Below are 24,181 nucleotides of genomic sequence, written 5' to 3'. Positions count from 1 at the left end.
GTGAAACTTGTCCTGTGAGAAGAAGATCAGGTAAAGCTGGACAAATAACATTTCCAGGATCCCAAAAGCACATCCCAAACACAAATGGGCCACGTTACACATGGAGAAATAACAGCCTCAAGGGATAAGGGCTTGTGTCCATGGACTTGTAGCAAGCCTGGTGCAGAGACGTGCTCATAACTTCATGCAAAAAGTGGTTATCAAGTCCTAAGAAATTTATTGCTCTTCTTTAAACAGCAGAGCCTGTCAATCCATCTCTTCCTTTTCAATTTTTTTCCCGTGTTGGAGGGGTGGACAAGGCAAGAGAATGTGGAGTACCACAGGAACTTGTCCTGGATTATTACATGATAACATGCCTTTCCAATCTGCAAGAAAATGCAGTAGCTCTTCAGACAAGCCATCTGAGAGAGCAATTCAGCAATGGAATAAATCAAGGCAAACCCTCAATAAATTAAATCTGAATTAAATTAATTAAGAGGAGACATTATTACTTCAATCACAGGAAATTCTACAAGCCAACCTGTGGCTTTATTTTCACAGCTGTGCTTGTGCTACTCTGTGGTGCTATCAACTGAAATAAATTCTAGGTAGAATCACAGAATGGTTTGTGTTGGAAGAGACCCTAAAAATGATCTAGTTCCAGTTCTCCTGTCATGGGCATGGACACCTTCCACTAGACCAGGTTGCTCAGAGTTCCATCCAAGCTGGCCTCAAACACTTCAGGAATGGGGCATCAACAACTTCTCTGGACAACGTTTTGCAGTGACTCACCACCCTCACAGTGAAGAATTGCTTCTCAATATCTAATCTAAATCTACCCTCTTTCAATTTGAAGCCATCACCCTTTGTGCTGTCACTATGACCCCTGGAAAAAGTACCTTTCCAGTTCTTTTGTAGCCCCCTTCAGGTATTCGAAGGTGCTAGAAGGTCTCCCTGAAACCTTTTCTTCTCCAGGCTGAAAAACTTCACCAAGAGCTTGGAATACAGTAGATGCCCTACAGAGCCCAGCAACTGAGGTCCCGTTCTCTCTCCTCATCCCAGTCTTCAACCTGGATTAGGCTTGACAAGGAAGGGAAACATCTCTTCCCCCAGTCTTAATGGCATCCCTTTCCCATGCATGATTTTTGTCTAGGCAGGGCACTGAAAAATACAGAACATAAAAACAACTTTAGTTGGCATATTCCTTTCTCAGGCAGGAGGAAATCCAAAAAGATGGGGATTGGTTTTGGGTTTTGTCTTTGGTGTTGCTAATGGGATAACAGAGATGCAGTTTCAGAGTAATTCACTGGGACTTACTCCAAAATTTAATTATTACAAGACAAGATCATGGGCAACAAGAAAAAAGAAATTATACACTGGACTCTGATTTTTACCTGGGCTTGCCAGGAACCTCCTGAGTCATCCACAGGAAAGATATTCAAAAGGAAAGTGTAAAATGCAAGGATCAAAAGTACAAATGAAATGAGTGTGTCCTGCCCATCTTCACTCTTCACTTTAGAAAGTAATCGCTCACAATATTTCTCATTTGCTCTGTTTCTTAACTATCTAATAGACAACAGAAATATATTTGAAACAAAACTATGGAGAAGCACAGGGAAGGCTTCATTTACCCAGAAACCTGACAGCCTCCATACTGCCCCAGTTGTAAGAAAACCTTTACCTAAACCATTAAGATAAAGCACAGAGTGCTATGGATGGACAGAACAAAAGTACATCTCAAGGCTCACCAATGTGGGAGGGATATTGCTTTAATTAAAATCTATGCTTCCACACTGGGAAAAAGTAATATATTCTGCAGAGAAATGAACCCTCTCTCCAGATGTGTCTCACCCCTAGGAATTAAGAGCCACTAGCTGTAGGTTTCTCACAACACCACCCATATATTTCAGTAGATACTCATGTGCAGGTAAAACAGCTGCAAACCACAGGGCAGTGAAGGGGAGGAGGCTCTCTTGTTACCACTGATTTTTGCAGGGGAATGCAGTTCAGTTACTCTCCAGGCAATGCCTGTTCTCCATTTTAGCCCTCTACCTTACTGTTATTGCTTCACAACACAGGGTTAAAAAAATTATTTACTCTCAACTCATGATCCATTTGAAAATCATTTACTCTCAATTAAGAATCCCTTGGTGAATGATTCAAGGAAAAAAAACCCTTTCCATTTGAGAGAGCTTCTCTGCATCAACTCTTCATGTGGCTGGTAACTTTGACCACAGGGTTCTGTGTATTGTGACAGTCTGAGAGACAAGAAACCAGAAAAGCTACATAGAAAATTTTCCTACTTGGTCCCAGGAATGCCCATGCTGCAAAGAGCCATCACCCAAACCTTTATGCAACTGAGTGTGCCTACATAAAGACTTAGGAGCGAGCAGATGAGGACAGTCTCCCTGCACAATAAGGAGTATTTACAAAGCCTAGTCAGCAGCAGGACCCAGCTCACTGGAGCTGATAAGGTATGGTGATCTTGGCACAAGTTTCATGGGCTTTTTCTTCACAATGGAGAAGTGTAAGTGGGAAGGGAGGGAGAATGCTATGCCATCAACTGTTATTAGCACCATGTTTGATCAGCTTCACCTCTTGCTTGCACTATTTTCCCCAAAGCATCTTTTGATCGCTGCCACCGTAAACAGTCTCTACCTCACTCAGTGGCTCCTCTTCCCCTGATGCTTCCATACTGGGGGAGAGACCAGATGTGCAGGTAACATGGCATATGGGAGCTCACTTATCACTCTTGGCAATCTTTGCTGCCAGAAATCCCAGCTATGATTCCCCAACTTGGGTAACAAATGTTTGATGTTCAGCACATGCAGCTCCCAGAGAAATCCCTGACCTATCCCTTTTGTCTTCACCAGACTCTCTGCATTTTAAATCATTAACTGAAGCCATTTACTTTACACTAGAGTCATCTCTCTCCTTTTCCTTCCCATTTTTCTTGCCAAAGGAAGAAACATACTATGTCCATGCTTCCACCAATGATGATGAAATACTTATAGTGCAGAAGTCGCACACCATGTTTTCTTGGATGTTCCCTGCACTGAAACACTTCTCCTCAACAGTGGAACAGCAGGAAATATCAAACAGGCAATGAATGGCCACCACACCAATGAGTTGTCAACACAGGAGTGATAGGAGAAATTTCAGAAATACAGTATAACTGCAAGGAGAGGAGAAAGGGGCAATCTACTTTACAGGAATTTAGACTATCCAGCTTTTAAAAATTAATTGCTGCTTATTAATAATAATATAGCAATTATTAAGATTTAAAACCTTCTTATGTTGTTAATTCATCTCCCCTTTAATTCCTATTGTGAAAGTACCAGCCTTCGTCAAGGTAGTTTATAAGCAAACTTCTAATCACTCAAGTATCAACACAGCTCAGGTATTCAGCCTAGATATGCCAGAAAAGCAACAGATGCCATATCCACTGGCACTGCTAAAATATAGCTGACCATACACTAAAACAAACAAATAAATTTTAAAAAAATCACATACTTTCATTTGTTTCTGTTTCTTTCAACTCCACAGACAGATAGGATAGACAGAAACTTAGTATGTATTTAATCCTCTGGTTTACTGACTTTACACTAAATGTGTGACTGCAGGTTGTATTTGTGGTACACCTTCAAGTCCCAGCCAGAAAACAGAAAGTCTGAGTCCCTGGGGAAGTTTTTAGGGTGCTCAGTTCTTCTAGTTTTTCAGTTCCTCTGGGATGGAACACTGGTCTTCATGGCCAGCCAGTCCCAGCCTTTTCATGCCCCTGTGGTCCAAGCCTCACCAACCCAAAGGGTCCCTCATATAGAAGAGCCCCACTCCCAGTCTTATTCCCTCTGTATGACCCTTATCTCCCACAGGGGAGGCTGAGAGAGCTGGTGCAGCCTACAGAAGAGAAGGCTTGGGGACAGCCCATTAATGTGACTCACTCTCAGTAAGTCCGTCTCCATCCAGTCCCATATGGCTCTGCTTCCTCTCCTGTCCCTGCCCCCAGTCCTTGGGTGCATTCCCACTCTCACCATGGTCCTTTGTCCCCAGGCATCCCTGCCTTGGTCACTTCCCTGACCCTGAGCATGAGCAAGGTGGCTTGCTTCTCCATCACCTCCAAGTATGAAAAAGGAAACCCCTTGAGCAGATAAGAGACACAGACTCATACCCTGCCCCTACTGACAGAGGTCAGCCCTAGCTCAGCTCATGGTGTCTGTAGGGCAGCTCTGGGTTTGTCCCAGTACCTTCTCAGTGTGGCCTGCATGCTGGGGGGTAGCATAATGCACACCCCTATCACACAAAGAAGCTGCAAGAGGTGAAAACTCACAGGCTGCTTCTTTACTGAATTCTCTCTTGCCTCTGCTGAGCACATGGACAATCAGATTTTATTTTTCAAAGGCTCTTTATCTAGTCTAATTCAGGTAGATTTTCTCAAAGGTGACAGAAAGTGCACCTGTGTCACACAGACCACCCTTCTGCTGCATTTTGAGGTCTGGCTGCACAACATGGTAGGACAGCATTCAAAAGAAAATACTTTCCTTTTCACACATGCAGGAACCCAACTGCTCCCACAGTCTTATTCTCAAAAAATAGGAGGGACGAGGGAAAAATTTTCCATCCAAATTCAGTCTGAGCTAGAATCCAGGGTAGAAAAGTTCCAGGTCAACTCTTTGAAATCTGGCAACATAGTTAAGTGTCTCAAAGCAAAGACAGGATAACAATAATAATCATCACAGTTACTCTGGAGGACAACGACTGTAATCAGAGGGATTGTTAAACCCATTTACTGAGAGTGAAACTGAGGCAAGGAAAAGTGAAAAGTATAACCAAAAATACCAGCTATCCTTAAAAACAGGAGCAGGACAACTAGCCTCTGATTGCAGCATAATTATTCTTTTAAATCCGAGAAGTACTTTTAGGGTCTCCAGAGAGGATCTAAGCAGGTTGTCAATTAGACATGCCATTGGTGCAGAAACACGACAAAGGCCCCTGTCAGCGTTCCCCAGGTCCGGCTGGCCAATGAGCCCTGGCTCTGTGCAGCATGAATGAGATGAAGCTGCTGCAAGAGACAGATCAGGCACGCAGTGGCTCGAAGCCTGAGCAAGGCAGCTCTACCAAGCAGGCAGAGTGCAAAGGAGGCAGCATGGGTGTGCCTGCACCCGTGAGCTGCTGCTTGTCAGGAGTACTCAAGTGCACAGCACAGAGACGCTCGAGTGACCCTGCTCTGTGCCAGCCAGGTTTGATACAGCCACTCATGAATCAGTGAATAAACCGTGCCAAAGCTCCTCTCCTGAAAAGCCCATTAGGTGCCTCTCCACTGCGATCCCTTCTATGCAGTATCTGTGGAGCTTACCCTGAGTCCTAACATGGAAGATAGCACAGGTATGATATTGCATCCAGGCTGCAAAGCCGCCTCCTGATCCAGGCTCTGGGGAACCCAGCGCAAATACAAGCATAGCATCAGGAGGGCTTATTATCAGAATGACCCCTACCATGCCAAACACAGACTGTTTCCAAAGGAAACTTCCAGATGTATTTGTTTTCGCCTCACTGCCCAGTATCTATAGCATCTGTGTGCTTCATGGTCCAGACAACGCTACTCTGCATGACCTCAGTGTAACAACAGAAGCACTCTACCCTGAAAAGACCAGGGGTAACAATTCCCTGCACACCAACCCTCAGGAAACCACCAGCTTCATCCTTCTGCCCCAAGGCAGGATTTCCTACAGTTCTGTCACCCTGCCAGCTGCTGGATGACCTTATTCTTAGAGGCCTTCTTCCACAGTGCAAACTCCGCACCTCCCCCAGCCAGTCTCCTCCAAAAGTTGTCGACTCCTGCATGTGGGAGACCTCCAAGGAAGATGCAGATCCCATAGAAGCCAATGGCACATATGGCACACTGGCATCTGGGGTTCAGGTTGAAACGGTTTGTGTTTCTGCAGGAGAGCATGAGCACACAAGCAAAATGAGCCCTGGGAGATTTAATAAACTACACGCATCCTTACATGGAGAGCAGCCCATAAGATAAAGAACCTCCTCACAGAGTCTCTGAAGTCTTATACATGGTCTATTTGTATATCTGCACTGATGGTGGCATAGATACATTCACAGGGCACAACACACCCTTGTACATAATGACAAGGGAAAAACATTGCAGTTCTGCTTGGCTGGGCCCCAAGTCAGTGCAGTTTTTCTCCTAACCTTTATCCCCATTATACGTCTGAGTTCTTCGTTACAGTTGTAATAGTAATACAGCACCCACATAATCCTTTTCCCAGACCAACCCCTGTCATTCATTCCTTTTCTAGAGGCGGAGAAAGTGAAATCAGGTGTATGCACTATCCACTGTGCAAGCATAAAGGGCAGAGAGAAGACATACAACCTCATACTCCTGTGCCATGGTGTGTGGGCAGTACCACCTCCTACCACCTGCTTCCCAAGGCTGGTCAGGGACCAAAAAGCCTGAGAACAAGTATATGAAATTCAGCCCCCAGGTAAGAAAGAGAAGAAGCTATCTAGAAGATGAATGGAAAACACAGAATTGGTGAGGTGCTGTGATACCCTATTGGAGAAAAACCAAACCATCAGAGTTTTCCTACCCAAACCCTAAGTACAGCAAAAGAAACCAAAACAAACACAAAGCACTGCCCTGCTGCTGCTTTACTGGTGTCAACCACTGCAGAACAAAAAGGATGAGGTTGTTCAGGCACAACCAGCCTACTGCCAGAAGGTATCCCTTCAATCTCTCTGCACACCCCATAAAACCATGACTTGGGACATGATAAAAAACAGACCCTGCACCTTTCTACCCCATATCTCTTAGTGTGCTTGTGCAATGATAACCGAAATAGCTGTGAACTCCTTCAGTAACTTGAGGTACAGCTGCCTCATCTACCTAGCAAACTATCTGCTGCAGGAGGAGAGGAGAACATGTAGTTCTTAACCATTTTCTTTGGTGCTCATTTACTCTGTGTATCTGCATAATCACAGGCAGGATTTGAAATAAAAGCTGCTTCATGCACACATACATATTGCCCTACCCCACAGAAAGGACAGCTTCAGCCCCTACCCATTCCCACACTTCCAGTGGAAAAAATGTGTGTGGGCAGGATGAGGGGATAGTCATGAGCAGAAGCCGTGATCTGACTCTGTCAGCAGATGACTTCTATTTGCACTCGTTAGCACTGCCCTAGCATGAGCTAACACCACCCCCTCGGGTAATTTAAATTTATAAAAAAAAATAGAAGAGAAGAAAAAAAAGCCTGTATTTCTATATTTAGGAGGTTAGGATAATCGGGGTGGAAGAGCCCATCTGTTTGGCATTCACTCCAGCTGCTATGGATGCGGAAATTCATCTATTTTCTTTCCTTTTGCCTGTTTCAACTTGTCCTGGCTGACTGTGAGAGACAGAGATAGAGCCTGAGGTATGGCCACAGCCATTTACATATGAAACTACACCTTCCCATTGGAGTCATGGCAGAACCAGTTGGCTTAAACAGGATCTTTACCACGGTAGTGTAAAATAGTTAATAATAATGATTATATTTTTATTGATACTGTTAATAAGTCTATGTTTATAACACTGGAGATAGAACAACACAGAAAGGCACAAGACAAGATAAGACACATCTTAGACCTCTATAAAAGTCAGTTTTAGGAAGGCAGCCTCCCCTCTGCCACACTTTTGGGAGGTCTCACCAAATAAAGCTGGATTTCTGTGGGATGCTGACTCGTCATCAGTGGCACTAGCCACTGGATGGAGACATAGCCACACTTCTTTGCAAACTAACCTCTTCTGCCATTTTCATCTCAAGGCTCTACAAAAGTGAGCCCAAGCTAAACTCAGTAGCGTCCTTTGATCTCCCATCTTCCTGAGCAGACCAGGCTCTGGTCCCAAAATAATGAGGATGCAATAACCTCAAGCAGTCTCTTGATGCTGTTCCTGTCATAGATAACAGTGCCCTGAGCCCTTGTAGGATATATCATCATTGCCCCTTTAAACCTAATACAGTGCTACTAATTTTGCTACTAAAGGCATCCCTGTAGTGTGAAAGAATACATGGCAGACTGTTGGGACCATTTGTTGTTTTTCTTGTTCGGTGTACGTGATTGCTTTTTAATTTCACAGTGTTCATTGCTGAGGTCATGAAAGGTGCCAGGGATGAGCAATAAGCTTGGATAAATTTTATGTGATTGACATTCAGAAAGCCTTAGAAAGAGGAGAGAAGATTGTTGGTGCAAAATTTAGAATTTCACTGCTAGTTTTTCCTTACAGTATCCTCTCTAACCCTGGGGCTGGAATCATAGGACAGTATGTGGAGGACAACTGTGGGTAAGGAGCATGGGTCAATAAAAATTGATATACATTGGGGAATGGACAGTTCAGGGGCTCTGCAGTCCCCCCTGCAACATACACGGCTAGTCCAGGTCCAGCCTCCTTTCTTCTGCCTGACAAAGTTCCCTCACCTTCTCAACTACACAAAGCTGAAACTCTCTTATTGATTTCTGTGCATGCAAGATTGGGATCTAGGCTATCACCTCAAGGGTAATAAATGTGTACAGAGGCCCCAAACCCTTCCTTTTAGAAAAAGCCTTCCTCTCATGCATATGGTGCAAGTTGTTTGCATACAAGCATTGATAGATACTGATGACCACATTTTGCAGGCTTGTCCTTGTGATATATCTAGTCTGGGATTTTGGTGCAGAGTATGGCTTTGATGCATTTCTGATCACTGGCATAAGAAAACAACTTACTCCTTTGACTCTCTGCTTCAAAGAGGTCATTTTATCTGTTGCAAGTCACCAGGAACAGTCACTGTTTTTCACACAAAACTGACTGCCTATTTCTGCAGTTGCATCCCACACACCATCCATCACCCAGAGATCACTTTTTCTCTTTCCAGCTTCCCAGACCACACTGGCCTGAGCTGTCTGTGGTCTTCTGCTAGCTACTTCCACTCAATGCTCGTAGGCATTGTAGCCCAGAAAAAAACTGTTTCCTTGTGACACAAGGCCCCTGCACCCACCTCTCCTTTGATAGAAAAGTGTGTTACTTTTCTTTCTATAGGGTTTCATGAAGTTAGATGGGCACATACAGGTGAGGTAGTCACTGCCACGCTCAACCCTCTGCTAGACATGAGGCCCCACACACCAGCCTGAAGGCACAAATGGGAAGAACATGAGGTCTCAGAGCTTCACAAACCCACAAAACCAACTATTTAACTGTGCCTTTCAGGTAGGCCAATGAAACACTACCTGTGTTACAGAGTGAAGGGTGTATCACACAACTTCAGAAGCTACTTTCACAATGTGTCGCCCCAAAAGTTGTAGAGAAAAATGTAGACCTATGGCAGATTACACTGTTATGGCAGCTCTTTAAGATGCTAAAGTAACTCATACCTATTCCTCGCTGACCTAGAAAATGTTATCCTTTCTGTGATGGTCACTTTTGTCAAGCAATATTAAATATTTCCAAATGAACTTTTGTAGAGGTATGATAAGCCAATAAAAGAACATGAAAAATATTCTGAAATATTCTGAAAAATCTTTAAAAATGAAGATATAAATAAAATAGTGACTGAAATATTTGGCTGAGAGTTTTTTGGGAGGGTTTTTCTGTTTAGTTTTTTTTTCCAATTCTTCATGTTATTCCCTTGATATTTAAGGAAAGAAAGCACAGAATGACACTGTGAGAAACTTCATATTAACTGCCTTGTGTTTGATGAAATCAGAAATACTGAAAGTTAATGCAATATTTGTATCATTGCTTCCCTGCATTGAATAGATGCAATGCCCTATAATTGTAGATGAGAAAACAAAATTCTCTTGCGTGTTCACTTTCTTGAGAGATAAATTTGCTTTGTTTTCTATTTTGGTCCCTACTTCAGAAAATCACTTAAACATATGCTGAAGTTCATAATTTGCCACTCTACCACTTATGCATCTACTCGGGAATATGCCTGAAGTCAGGCATATGCATAGCTCGCTGTGGACCTTACAGCGTTCTATTCATTTCTGCAACTATTCTGATTCAGTGACGTGAATGTACAAGGAAGTAACACATTTGGAGCAATTTTAGCACTTGCTGACAGAAGTGAATTTTGAACTTGCCTATCTACACAGTCTGAATAATTATTAAAAAGTAATAGCTAATTCTTGATACCTTTCAGAAACTGCTGAATTCTAACAACTACTTTGAGCTGTCAGGATAGTGAAATACTATGGCATGAACTTTTGCTCTGTATCACTGCTGACCAGCCAAACGTGGAGCTGAAACGCTGCTCCCTCTCCTATGAAACAGTAAAAAAAACCCAAACAAACCTGCTCATAAGCATGCGGTATGTCAAATATTATTTGTAGAAGCTATTCAGTAAGTAATTTCAAATAAGTAAAATGCAAAGAAACCACAGGATGTTCACAAACAACTTGCAAATAGAAATGGAAGAGGAATTCATTAAATAAATTATTTGCTATAAATTATTCACCTACCTCTAATCTTACTACCACTTACACTATAAAATTCATGACATAAAAGATACAGGATTCATGCCATAAATGATACAGGATACATAACAAGGCATCATTAACTTATGCCTTTCCCAGTGCTGCTTTATTTTGACTGTCCAGTTATATATGCATTATTATATATTATATATATACACACGCATTAAGACAGCCTTTTGACTTTAATGGACTTTGAGTGTAATACATTTCTGTTTTAAAAGCTGAGCTAAGGAGACCTGGTCTGATTTTAGACTGCGATTTGATTTGAGCTCCAAGGCTGAATAACTCTTCAAGTCTCAGAGAATAACCCAAGCTGTTCTCTGAGCAAAGACAAAATAAATGGAAGTCTTAAACAGTGGGCTAATTTAATGAGATTTACACAACTTGGGCCCATGTCACATAAATTCACAGTGAGGGCTAGACATTTCTTTGTGTCCACCAAGCCACATAGTGAACTTTTTCTTAAAGGTGAAAGATGGAGGAGACATACATCAGAGAGCCAAGGGAAGCAATTAACTGGCAAGGGACAACAGTGACTTTCTGGGACCTGCTGGCTCTGCACTGGCTCACAGGGTCAGCAGCATCCCCACCTGAATTGTTTTTCCCCTCCTGAAGCTGCAAGACAATCTGCCAGCTGTGCCCTGGCTATATGGCTGTAGCAACAAATTCCAGAAAGAAACCTACAATACCTTATGAAATTCATTTTAGCCATGAAAACAAAATCCCAGAAAGAGCTCTCACTCCTAACCAAGAATTAAGGCAGCTTTTTCATCTTGTTTGTGTCCTGCTTTGCTCTAAATGACAGCTGTACTCCACTACTTGTTTGGTCTCCAGCAGTTTTTTTTTTATTTTTTAATATCATAGCTATTCACTTTTAAATAAAAGTGTGATGATTGTCACTGTATTTCTCCATCTGTGGAAAACTGATGCAAGCTGTCATTCTTTGGTTGTGGAGGAAGAGAATTAAAAAAAGATTCCTGCAGTTGTCAAAAGAATCTCTCAACTATCTCTAATGCAAATTCTATTGCTGCTATTGGCAGTGAGTTGAAATTAAATGCTACACCTCACCATCCATACACGTTTTTACTCCTTGGAAATAAAAGAAGAGTTGGTTTTGCAGAGTTTCATCATTCTGGACTGACTCATAGCAGACTCAGTCCTTGGCCCAGGGGATGTCAGGTGCATTTGTCAAGCCAAGCACAGCACAGAGGCCCTACATACAGTGTTATCACACACCAGTATTTCCACAATACTTATGTGTGCTTTAAAATACCCTCAGCTCAGGGCCAGAGGAGGTAAGGGCATAGGGTCCACTCACATCAGACACCTCTTGAAGACTCCAGTCCTAGGTCCTGACCCAGAAACCTTAAAAGCTAAATAAGCTTTACCATGGTAGCTGCTACATCAAACACAGGGAGAAGAGCTGTGGCTCTGCTGACAAGACTGATTCCACTTCTTGCTTATTTTCAACATAAATTCACATCAGCTAGGCTGTTTAAAAGGAACCTGAGGGAATTGAGTGCTTAATTCCCATAGGTACCTTATAAAAACCCAATTGTAACAGACAATGCTCTGTTTTTTTTTCATTTCCAGAGTGAAGCCACACCATGGGTAGAGAGTGGATACAGAGGGAAGACTGCATTAGACCAGATGGAGACTAAGGTTCCCTTGAACAATGATGACAATACTTCAAAATGCATGAGGACCAGATCCACTCTTCTCTGTAAGAGTGCCCTGGCTAGCACATCTCCTCTATCCATGTCAAAGCTTACACAGAAACACAAATTGAAGGCAGGCCAGTCATGTGGCAAAGCATCCTGGGCCTCCCAAACCAGCCCTGAGTTCTAAACTACACCCGGTTGATTTCACAGCAGAGCCCAGTGGGCAAAGATTTCCTTCAAACTGTCTTCAAGGGACAGATGGTTTAAGATCACCACCAGCATCACAGACTGCACCCAGTATGTGAACAGGCAGCAAGCCGGAGGCAAGAGCTGAGACGTCACGTACACACAATTCCCTCCCCAATGACGCCAGGGCTACCCCTCTGGGAGTTCCATGCACAATGTTCATCATGGAGGTGGTCAAGACAAGGATGAGGGAAGAGCCACATTCAGTTCAGTCACTTTTGTCTTTAAAGACCCAAAATCAATAACCATCCAGGAGTCACTGCCATAAAAACTCAGGATGAAAAGTATTCAGCAGACCACTAACTAAATCAGTGGACAGGCAACGTGGTCCCATGGGGAAGGTATGGGCTGGCAGTCAGGAAATGTAGGCTCTAACCCCAGGTTGCCCATGGGAATCCTGCATGACCATGAGAAAGGTACTTCATATCTCTGGGCCTTAGTTTTTCCCATCAGCTGCATGGTGATCTAGATAACATGGCTGTTACCCAAGTCAGTGAAGAGAAAGTTTATACAAAGATTAACATTAAAAACATGGGTGGATGGACTGAAGCATAGATATGAAATATTCTGAAAAATACATGGTCCCCTATCTTCATGCTTCTCATCTCTTTCTACAGAGTGGTTGCTAAAAGCAAAAATAATATGCTCTCCTTACAAAGGCAGCACAACGCAGATACTTATATTTAGATCACTGTGCAAACAAATACCAATTTTTTTCCAAAGCAGGAAAATGGTACCCTGTGTTACAGACAGGGAGAAAGACAAAGACATCTGAAGTCACCCTGAAGGAAGGAAAAAGAAAGGATCCAGATCTCCAGGACAGATTCAGCCGTAGTATAAACACTGATGCTAGCCATACACAGGAAGGTCAGGAATAAATGGCAAAGCTCTCACGAGCCTGACCTGGAGTTCCATCAGGTGCTAGATGTATATAGGACAAGCACTCATCTCCCTGCATGTCAAACAAGTAATTTCAAACTCCTGAATAAATGGTAGGACACTGCAGCAGAAGTAACCCTCAGGAAGGACAGGACAAAACACCTTTTCAGTCATTTTATTTTGCAGGGTTTTTTGGCTTGCACAGCTATCCCCCTTGCCCGGCTGAGGGTGTCACATGCTGCTTTTGCTCTCTCAGGAGAGATCAATCTGGCACTAGGGCCATTCACTTGTCTCTAAACCCAATACATGCTTCCTACCCCTTCTACTTGCTTGAAACATAGAAATGGCAGCACAGAGACCCAGTGGCAGCAGGTGGGAATTGAGCCCGCATCTCCTAATCTCCAGTGCTCACAGCCAAAAAAAAAAAAAAAAAAAAAAAAAAAAGGCAAAAAAAAGGAAAATCGAAAAGAAAAAAATAAAGAGCTCTCCCACCCCCCTTGTTTCTCCCTTACATGCATAGCATCACTGCTGTTGAATTGCAGCCTCAAAGAAAGAGAGGCCCAAAAGGCAGCTAGGAAACCCACCGTCTATTGGCTTCCCTCCATGCGAGGCGAGCAGACTCCTTCTGCTGCAGTGACTTGGCAAGCACACCTCGCTCTGACTCAGCACCTCGCCGGCACCTCCTGTCAATTATTCCCACAAACTGCTGACTCCGGAAGGGCTATTTGCAATTAGGATGCAACACAAGCCGGTGGCGATGGGATGCCTCATCTCCCCTCCTGCAGCAATCCCCTCCTCTTGAGCCCTCTGGCTCACGGCTGGAGCTCCCAGTGAAAGTGAAGTGGTGGGGCCAGGGGACACAGTGCAGGAGGGCTGGAGGTTGGGGACTAAGGGGGTGGGGGAAGCCTGCCTGCGTTGTACCTATTCTGTGGATAAACAGACAACTGCTGTCAATGTGGCAGCTGAAATGCAGTCTTACAAAAGAAAATAGCAACAACAACAAAACACCAACAAAAAAACAACAAACAAACAAGCAAAGCAGCCACTGGGAATAGGGATGAGAGCAGCAAGAACAGATGAAACTATGCAAAAAAGCTGCTGTAGAGCTAACTAACATAACAGAGCATTCCTCAAAGAAAAAGCAAGACACAGCCTTGCTGCAACTCCATGCAGCTCAGAAGCACAAGCCTACTCGGTATCCAAGGCATTTTCAGTGCAAGAGAGGGAGATGCTGATTGCGGATGAGTCCTGTAATAAGGGCCCAGGGCACACCAGCTGTTTCAGGGGCAAAAGGAAGGGCTGCCCTTGACAAGCCAAGGACATCAAGATTTTGCAGACAGACTGAGGCTATTCTGTCCCTCTGCCAAGTAGTCAAGGTCCTCCCAACCTCTCTGAGCCACTAGCTCACAACACCCAGCCCAAAAGCCAACCAGGCTTGCAGCCTAACAGTTCCACAACCAGTGGAGACATTCATACATCAAATCCCATCAAACAGTGAAGATCAAGCACACGCTCAGCTATGGAAGCAGCCAGAAGCCACATAAACCTGGCAGTGCCCTGTAGAAGCCCTCCAGCACTTTTTCTCACACATCTTTACTAAATCAACAGGGTCTTCCACCCATCCCTTCTTCCCCAAGGTTCCTGTCTCCCTTACGGGTGCAGGCAGTGAGAGGCAGCAGAGCAAGTGATGCACAAGAATTAGAGGGACCCAGAACATTCCCTGCTCTCCATGAAGCAGGGCTGTATTTTCTGAGATATCACTTCTAAACCAAACATTTCATACAGTGCAGCTAATTATGGTAGACTTCATGGGAACACAAGTCAGAGCAGGCAGTGGAGCAAAAGGCTCCAAGGAACACTTCAGGTTTGATGCTGAAGTCTGCAGTGAACATGATGCAACATCCACTTTATACAGCCATACCAAACAACAAAGTGTCCAACATGTCTTGCAGTCTGTGTGCCCACAGCTGCAGAATTTATCACAGACTAATGTCCTGCCTGGAAATCCAGAGTGGGTAAAAAGCCAGAGATATCAAACTGCAAGATGGGTGATACACAAATCCCATCTACATAGCCAAGGCTGAAGAGGGAGAAAAGTTAACTAAAAACCAAATCTCACTAAAGCAACCTGGATTTACCAATGGCCTGCTGATCAGGTACGGAATATCTACTGCACCATGTGGATTGAGAACGAAGGAACAAAGTCAAAGTAAACAAAAAAAATAGTGACTTCAGCAACATGGGCAGGACAGCAGGTTACAATTCTGCAGCGCCTTAGAGAGAGTAGGTAGGACTTGGAACAGCCTGTCCCCAGGCAAAACACTGCAATTGATGCAAAGATTCCAAGTAAGGAGGTCTGCAATTGAGGTAAAGACACAAAGTAATAAAGATTGCTACATAATCATATTTAACATCCTGTGGAAAAAACAGTACCAGAACTTTGCATTGTGCCTTTTAAATGTTAGACAATAAACCAATTACAAATGAAATTACAAGTAGAAACAGTCCAAAGGACCTAACTCCAAAACCATCAAAACTGATGTTGTTACACTCTATACAGTGGTGTGTTGAAGCAATCTCAGCATCGTCACTCAAAACATACTGCATGCCCCTAAACAAAAAACTGCCGAGAAGCAAGAGAACACATTTCATGGCCAAACAAAAGGAACAAGAAGGAATTCAGTCTAAACACTTGCTTCATAAAATGGTAGCTAGGACTGAGAGCAAAAGTTAAAAAACAAACAATCATTTCAGTACATTTAAAAGACAAGTTCAGAAGTGCAGAACAGCAGAAGAATGAAATTTCTCAAGTGGCTGTACTGCTAGTAAAGACAAGTAAGCTCTTAGTAAGTCAGGTGGTTCTTGAAGTTAGCAATGTTCTCCCTTAAGAGAGGGTACAGGCTAACCTCGAAGTTGCAACAGGGCTTGATTAAACCAGAACAATACTCTAAGCCCCTAAAAGTACACAACAAGAAACAAACCAGCTTCTCCACTTAGGGGAACTTGTGGACTTTCAGTCTACCTAAATTTTGGAAGGAAAAGGACATGACTAAGTGATTAATTTTCTGTCACTTCAAAATGCACCTGCTAAACTGTTCTGGGCAGTTCAGTGCCAGACTTGTTCCCTGCTTGCCTGCGTGGGAAAGCCCCTTTCTTCACCCCCAGTGGGGTTCAGGCCACCTGGGGTCAGGCTGAGTCCAGAGCTGCTGCCCCACTGCTCAGTGCCCAGGCTCAGAGGCATGGGAGCCCCTCTCCCCCTGTCCTTGCTCTGGCCCTGATTACAAAGGATTACCCCCACGTTTCATACCAGTTCTGGGGTGGTTTAATCTATTCCTTAATATCTGGAAGAGAGACAGGAAGCTGGCAAAATGATTTGGGCTGGCTGAGACAAAAGAAGATTGAGAGAGACTTCCAAGGGATCTGACAAAGCTCAGCCAAGTGGGCAGCATAATGCAAGATGAAATTCAACATTACCAAACAGACAGTAATAAGAACTTGAGAGAATAATCTCTACTACTCATATACCATAGGTCTCTAATTCAAATGTAATCACTTGAGAAAAATATCTTGGTATCACTGTGAACAGCTCAATGAAAACATCTGTTCAACATACAACAGTGGTCAGAGAAGCAAGCAAGCTGTTAGGATGCCTAAATGCAGAGGCTGAAAAGGATGTTGGGAAGTATTCAAACTGCCAGTATGAACACTGACAGTGCACCCTCAGCTGGAATTACTGTGGTTACTTCTGGATAGTACATTTGAAAATGCAGAAGGCAGAGAGAGGTTTCCTCATTCGCTCATCAAAAACACTTACTGGTCAAGCACAGCTAAAACTAAGACAATTTAATTTTGAGATGAGGTAGTAGAAAGAAATTATCAAATAGGAATTAAAAACTGAAAGGTGTGCTTCTTTGTGGTTTTGTTTGTTTTTTCAATAGAAAAAAATGGAAGGTTGTTCAGCAAAACTGAAGAGCAGAAAACATGACCAGTAGTAAAGAAAATACTGTTATTTTCCTTTTCCATTTTTACTTTTTCTGCTTATTCTAAAAATGGCTAAGAATTAACTAGCAGGACTGATTAGCCCATGTTATCAAGTCAAGAACTCAGCAGAAATCATAGAGGCCTAGGCATTTATAAGGATACTGAGAGCTTGAACAGATATGTCAGGTAGAATGAAAAAAAAAATAGAAAGAAAAAAGCATAGCAGGACTAAAACCTCAGGCTTCCAAGCACTAGCCAACTTCTAATTAATAAGGATTAGGCAATAGTCTCCCCAGTGGGCATGCAGAGAGGGTGTACCAACCCATTTGCTCCTGGCAGATGTTGTTAACATGCCAGGCAGAGGAAAAGTTGAGACTGGACAGCCCGCCCCCAGGTGACTCCATGCAGGAGGCTGAAGTGTTTGTGCCCAGTGGGAATTCACACCAACCCTTCTGAACACCAACTGAAAGGCTGCAAAAAGTGGTTCAGTTATCCCAGCTTAACCTGGCTCCTGGCAAGGGGGCAAGTTTTATGTCTGTTGCTTTGCAAGTAGAAGGTCTTCCCTGAGGAAAGGGGAGGGGATGGACATTTTATTAATTCTGCATTGGTAGAAGGAATACATATGACTTAATTCATTTTACTGTAACAAAGTGGAGTGTGGACATGCCCTGGAATTAAGAAAAAATTGGCTTATGTAGACATCTAAATCCAGAGCAATACATATACCAACCTATTCCTATGGTAGACTGTGGCACATGACACCAGATGGTCTTTACTAAATGTTTGATATCAGTTGCTCACTGTGAAAGTTTTGGCATCTCCCATTGAAACATCCAGCTTGGGCCATGCCACCACAGACCAGTGGCCTGACCTGACAGGCTGCTGCAGAAATGTATCACATATTGTAAATACTGTGTCACTGCCTTCCCACAAACGACACTCCTGGCCTCAGCATTCTGAGTAAAACTGAAGCTCAGCTGTAACTATGTGGACTTCAGATATTGGCTTCCTCTCATTGATGCTTGTGGAACACAGGTTCATGTTCTTATAGCTAGGTTGGCTCACAAGTTTCTCTCCCTAAGGAAGCAACCTGATCAGGCTAATACCAAAATTACACTTAAAATTAACTTCATGCAGAGATGTAAATGCACAAGTGCTGCTATGCTGCCAGGAGGAGACCTGTAGCTCTGCACATGAGCAAATAATTAGAGCTGGAGCTCGACCTGCTAGTACTGTTCTGACTTCTCCGGTGACTGTTCCAGAAGTGGAAACAAAGATTAACGAATGGGCTCAATTTCTTAAATAAAAACTTTCCTTAGTTCATATGCCATAAATTGCCTCTTTTGGCACAGTGTTCTACAGCACAATGAATGGGGAAAGGACAATAGCAATGCCACATTGATACTACCAAATGCTGCAAGTTGGTTTTTATCACTGTTCTTTTTAAATACCCTGTAGAAATAAAAAGTAGCAACCACTAAGGCTTTTACTGCAGTTACTTCCACTAAACCAAAACTTATCAAACATGGGACATTTTATAAAATCATAACTGTGTTCCAAAAGACAAACACAGGGAAAAAAGTCAAAGATACAGAAACATCCAACTTCAGCATCTTTGGGATGAAAAGTTTTGACTTTTCACATAAAATGTCTTTTTGCTTAGGGTACTTTCTTGTGTTATAATAATACAATTCCACAAAGAGATACAATATCAGTGTCCTAAGACAGAATTTCTCTCAAAAATTTCCTTTCAAAACCATCAAAGCATTGGCTTCTATTTCCATTTAGAATGAAGACAAATTCCTCAATCCTGATGAAACAGAGCATTTGTTCTCAGCCCAGCTCAAGAAGTGGGAAAAAAAAAAAAAAGGCAGAAGCCATAACAGACACAAGTGACCTCCAAAACCAAAGAGATGAGAACTTATAAGAAAAAAATCCCAAAACCTGGAGAGTTCACTGTGCACAGTTAAAAATGCTGTCCTTTCTCCCTGGTGCACAAGACATGAAACACTTGCAGGAAAAAAGTAGGGAGGCATATGACTAGAACCCCTGCAATTGTGGCTTCTCTAAAGGAGAAACTAAGCAGATGCCCTACCTGACATCAAGAAAATTGGTTCATCTCTGTACACATCAGTTTTCCATGCTATGAATCAAGCTGACTGCCCTCACAAAGTAAGTTTGGACACTCTCTATTAGTTAATGTTCATAAATGACTGTGCAAACACAAGGCAGTATTAACCAGAGAACAGTCTTTGTTACACTACTATTTGTTAAACAACCAGGAGCTAAATTTCTCACTGAACATTTACAAAAGGGAAGGCAACATTAATGCTCCACAAGAAGAAAACCACAAAGAACAGATTTTTCAGTGCATGCACTTCTCCTTGAAATAAACTGTGTTAAAAGCACTCTACTTAAAAAGCACGATGATAGTAGCATCCTGCTAAATATAGATGACTCACCACAATTTAGTAGTGAACATCCCTAAAGAGGACCATTACATTATTGCTTAACCTGCTGCATAAATTTAAGCATTCTCCTGTGGTTACAGTTTGTACCAAGGCACTCAAGACTACTACCAGCATCCGCTGACCTTCAGTGGGTCACGAGGTCTCTCTGAGTCTCGCTTTCTGCATCTGTACTATTAATATAAGAATAAAAACATTACTCCACGATGAAGGCAGGAAAAATTATTTCTAAGTCTGTTGAAGAGTTGTTTATACCACACTTTGTATATCCGTATTACTACCAACAAACTAAATATAGCTGCTCTTGAGGCACTTTGAGACCCCACAAGAATGGAATCTTATAAAAGAAAATTGTGGTTTAGGCAATGCTGAAGAAACAAAGATAGAGAATCAGTTTCCAAGATAAAGGAATGATGCCCACTTCAGAGATGCAAGAAGTAGTTAATGCATCTGTGCTTACCGCTGGGGACCAAGGTCAGATCGTGAGCAAAATGATTTATCTACACGTCACAAAACCACACAGCTTGACACAAATGGCAATCTGTTCCAAAAAAACTGCATAAGAGTGGAAGGGCAAGGGACTGACACAGTATTCCCTTGCTAGGGCTGAGGGCCTCGTGGAGGGCTGGGAAGGATATATGGACTAGCGCAAGGGTGCTGCGAGGCCAACACAGTTTCAGCATGGGAACCTCAGGCTGACAGGAGGGTGACTTCAGGTGAGGACTTGAAAAAGTCATGTGAAAAGTTGTAGACTTGCTGTTGCATTAATACACTATTGCTAGGCAGCCTCACCCCTACAGCCTATCCTGATCTTGCAAGATCCAGCTGTGGCAGACTGTAGCACACTGAAATCTCCCCTATTGCAATACTATGTCACAGGATCCAAACAGCATGCAGCTAAAATAAGAAAAAAAAAGTCAGTTCTGCAGTCTAACTATACCCAATGTGTGATTTCTGCCACATGTGACAATTTGCAGTATGCTATTTCTGGCTACATAACATGATTAATTATCAATAATAGGTTTGGTTTCAAAGCCCTCAACAGAATTCCCTCCTATCTTTTCCTAAACTTCTCCTTAGAGCCTGAAAAGTATTATTTCCATGAAAATTCTTATGTTCGTAATACTTTAGAGAGAAAATATAGATAATGCCCCTGTCCCAGGACCATTAAACATGGATATAACAGGACCAGAAAAAGAAGACATGTAGTGTCAGTTAGAAAGAATCATTGCTATTCTACAAATTGTACAACTACATAAGAAAATGGGACTACAATATTTGATTGAAATTTCACTACTAAATCTGGCTGTATTTGATCATAGGCATAAAGTGTGAGAATTGATGAAATGGCCTTAAAGATCTTTCTTTACCCAAACTTTTAATTTGCTTGGCATTAAGCATTTTGTCTGATTATATACTCTTACAGTTTCTGATCCCTTAACTTTTAAGTCTCTCATTTAGGTATCACTTTTCCTCATTTTTGTTCTCTGTATTAAAAAATACACTCTTCTTTACCAGCCTTGGCAAGCCAGAGCAGAAATGCTTACTAATCTTCTGCAAATGTTGTTTAGAAAAAACTCTCCTAATTTAACTTCAGCTTTCATGAGTGTATGACTGTTCTTTATCCTTTACCAGGGTTTTCTTTTCAAATTCAAGAACCACTGAAAATATGGCCATATTGTGTAACAGAAATAACTGTGTTCCACAGCTATTTTCGTTTACCATCATCTTCTAATGACTTTTCCTAAAACAAAAATCCAAGCTTCAGATGCAGGTGTTTCATTCAGGTAATCTTTAAGTCTTGAAACAAAGTGCAAGGGAGGTATTTCAAGGAAAACTGTGTTTCTGTACCTAGTTGTCTCCAGTGTCATCATTCCCATATGTCCTCAGTCAAAAAAGAAAACTAGATATTGAGTCAATCTTTTGTCTTAAAAAGATAATTAAATATCCCTTTAATTTTAACCTTAAATCTGATTACCATTGTATGTTTTTGCAGAAATATCACATCAACAGAAGCACTTCACCACTTATGTGCCTCTAAATGCAGTAAGCACTGTAAGTTTCTTTTACACCTTTGCAATGTCTGCAGACAAAACTAGCATTGAGAACCTGAAAGTAATTGAACTCTCTTTCCAAACTGGGAAAAGGACAAAAGGCAAACAAATAGCATGAGGTATGAAAGTTGCATGGTTTCTTTCAATTAAATGCTAATGAATTATTTTTTCTCATAATTCATATATTTGAAGTCAGCAGGTGCAATTTCCAGTTAATGCACCCAACTCAGACCACCAAACATTTTCCGAGGACAGGATGCAGGGGGCTTTTGCGGCTGAAGCATTTGTAAAATGTTCATCTTATTCATCACAAGACTTGTTTCTCAGCAGGTCCTGAGCAGAGGGGAATAGCCTGTTGTGCCTTGCAGGGCAGTAACAACTAGGCACAGCTACCCAAGCAGCAGACTCCACCCAGATCCAGACTGTGGAGAGGTTTCATCCAGACTTTGCTGAGACATCTCTGGTCTTCTCATGGGAGACCCTGTCATTTACTGTCCTCCCCCTGTCTCAGGGATCACTTGCTTCACGTTTCCCAGTTTCCCAGTAGGGAAGGTGTCCAGCAGCAGTGCCCAGATGTTTCAAAACTGCGCACTGCTCACTGCTGAACAGACCTCTGCAAAACTACTCAGTTTCTGCCTAAAAGAGCAGACCTTAAGAAAATTGCTCTGTAGACCACAGTAAACCATAAGCGAGCAAGCCTGTTCTAAAGTTTGCATTACTTGAAAGAAGTCATTGCTACCTGATCAACAGATGAGTCTGAACATCTTGTACTGTGTAGTTTCTTATGTTGCCCTCATCTCAGCACCTCCTAGTGCTCTCCGACAATGCACTAAGTGATGTCAGTAGCATCTGTCTCATGCAATTTGTTATCTCTCCACACAGAGACGAGGGTACACACCATTTTTCGGGAGGGCTTTGGGGGCAGGAGGTGATGAAGTGATTTGGGTGTCTCCTCATTCCCAGGGGCAGGCACGTATCTCAGAGCTGAAGCAGTGTGGTGTGGGACTGGAAGGAGGTGGTAGAGGATAGGATTGCCGGGTGACACAGAGGGCTCCGGACAGCCTGTCACCATCTCTACAGAAAGTTCCCTGCTGTCTCAGGGCCTGAGGGATAGACCAGAGTTTTTCACCCAGGTGAGCTTACCAAGGGGTTAGGCCCAGACAATTGAGCCTAACGTGAAGCCCAGCTTAAATAAGCAAGTTTTACAGTACTGTAAAAAATAATATATATATGTGTATAATAATAGTAGGAAGCATGGTGCAGCGGAGGCAGCAAACGGAGCCGAGTGGAGCAGCGCTCCTTCCCCACGTCTGTCTGCAAAAGCACTCGCCCGCCGCCGCATTCCCGAGCATCACCGGCGGGACCGCAATCAAAACTTACCCACGGACAGGGCATCGCCGCGGGACCGGCGCGGGCGACCCCAGGGCCGCCCGGCGATGCCCCGTCCGTGGGTACCGCGCCCCGCTCCACCCGTGCAGCACTCACCTCGCAGGGCCAGGAGCGCGGCCAGGGCTACCGGCACCCACCTCCCGCCGCCGCCGGGGCGCCGCCGCGTCATGCCGGGCCAGGCGAGGGGCGCGGAGCGGGCCGCCGAGCCCTGCCTTTCGCCGCCGCCGCAGGTGCCGCCGCCGGTGGTGCCGCCGCCGCCGCCGTCCCGGGACCGCCCGCTCGCGGCGAGGCTCCGCCGTGCCCCAAGCCCCGGTCGCCCGGGGAGGGCGGCAGGCGCGGCGGCCGGACCGAGAGCGCAGCCTGGCGGCCCCGAGCCGCCCCCACAACCCGCCGGGCTGCGGCTGTCACCCCCCGCACGGCACCGTCCCGGCGCACAGCGGCACGTCCCACCACCCTCCTCCTCTCTCCGCACAAACTAGGGGTTCCCCCCACCTCTTCCCCTTCCTCGCCAACGCGGTGCCGCTGCATCCGTAGGGATGCTACACGGGCCAGGGTGAGGAGGTGCGGTCCAGCTCAGGGATGGAGATTGCACCCCCACTGCTTTTCCCGATCACCGCGGCAGCGTGGGGGCTTCTCTCCAGAGCCTGCCTACAGCTGCATTGAAGACGGCAGCGGCAGCACACAGCAAAATAGTTGGGATGGGCTGCGTGGCACCGGCCGCTGCTGCAGCGCACAGTATAAACACTGCAAAGGTATGAGCCACCCTAGCTGCCATTCAAGAGGTTGGGAACCAGGAGTATTCAGCACTCCTAAAAATCCGACCAAGGTATCTCTAAAGAGAGCAAGGCAGTTCTTGGTGTTGGGGAACTGCAATACTATGTAACACAAAAGTCGACAACAAGTTGTGTCACAAGCTTAAGTAATTGCAGTCCTTAAGGTTACATGGAAAAATTAATCAGTTGAAAATCAGCACATGCCAAGTACGTATGTATGTAGAGGGTGGGAGAGGACGAAAGTGGCC

The 24,181-nt window shown here is 43.8% G+C and overlaps 1 protein-coding gene across 2 annotated transcripts in view; it reads right to left on the bottom strand.

Annotated features, from left to right (window-relative positions):
* Positions 1-23,590, bottom strand: part of IGSF11 (immunoglobulin superfamily member 11) — a 103,919-nt gene extending 80,329 nt beyond the window's left edge. The window contains exon 1 of one of the 2 annotated variants that reach the window (XM_071560474.1): positions 23,257-23,590. In XM_071560474.1, coding sequence (XP_071416575.1) covers positions 23,257-23,329 — 73 coding nt within the window. In that variant the 5' untranslated portion in view covers positions 23,330-23,590. Of the gene's footprint in view, positions 1-878; positions 955-23,256 lie in introns of those variants that run through there. The other variant, XM_071560479.1, reaches the window with a different exon arrangement.
* Between the last annotated feature and the right edge of the window lie 591 nt (positions 23,591-24,181).

The sequence above is a fragment of the Pithys albifrons genome, chromosome 1, assembly GCF_047495875.1.
Source record: "Pithys albifrons albifrons isolate INPA30051 chromosome 1, PitAlb_v1, whole genome shotgun sequence".
In the NCBI taxonomy this organism is placed as follows: Eukaryota; Metazoa; Chordata; class Aves; order Passeriformes; family Thamnophilidae; genus Pithys; species Pithys albifrons.
Note: the sequence above shows the minus strand (reverse complement) of the source record. Positions and strands in the feature narration are given on the sequence as shown.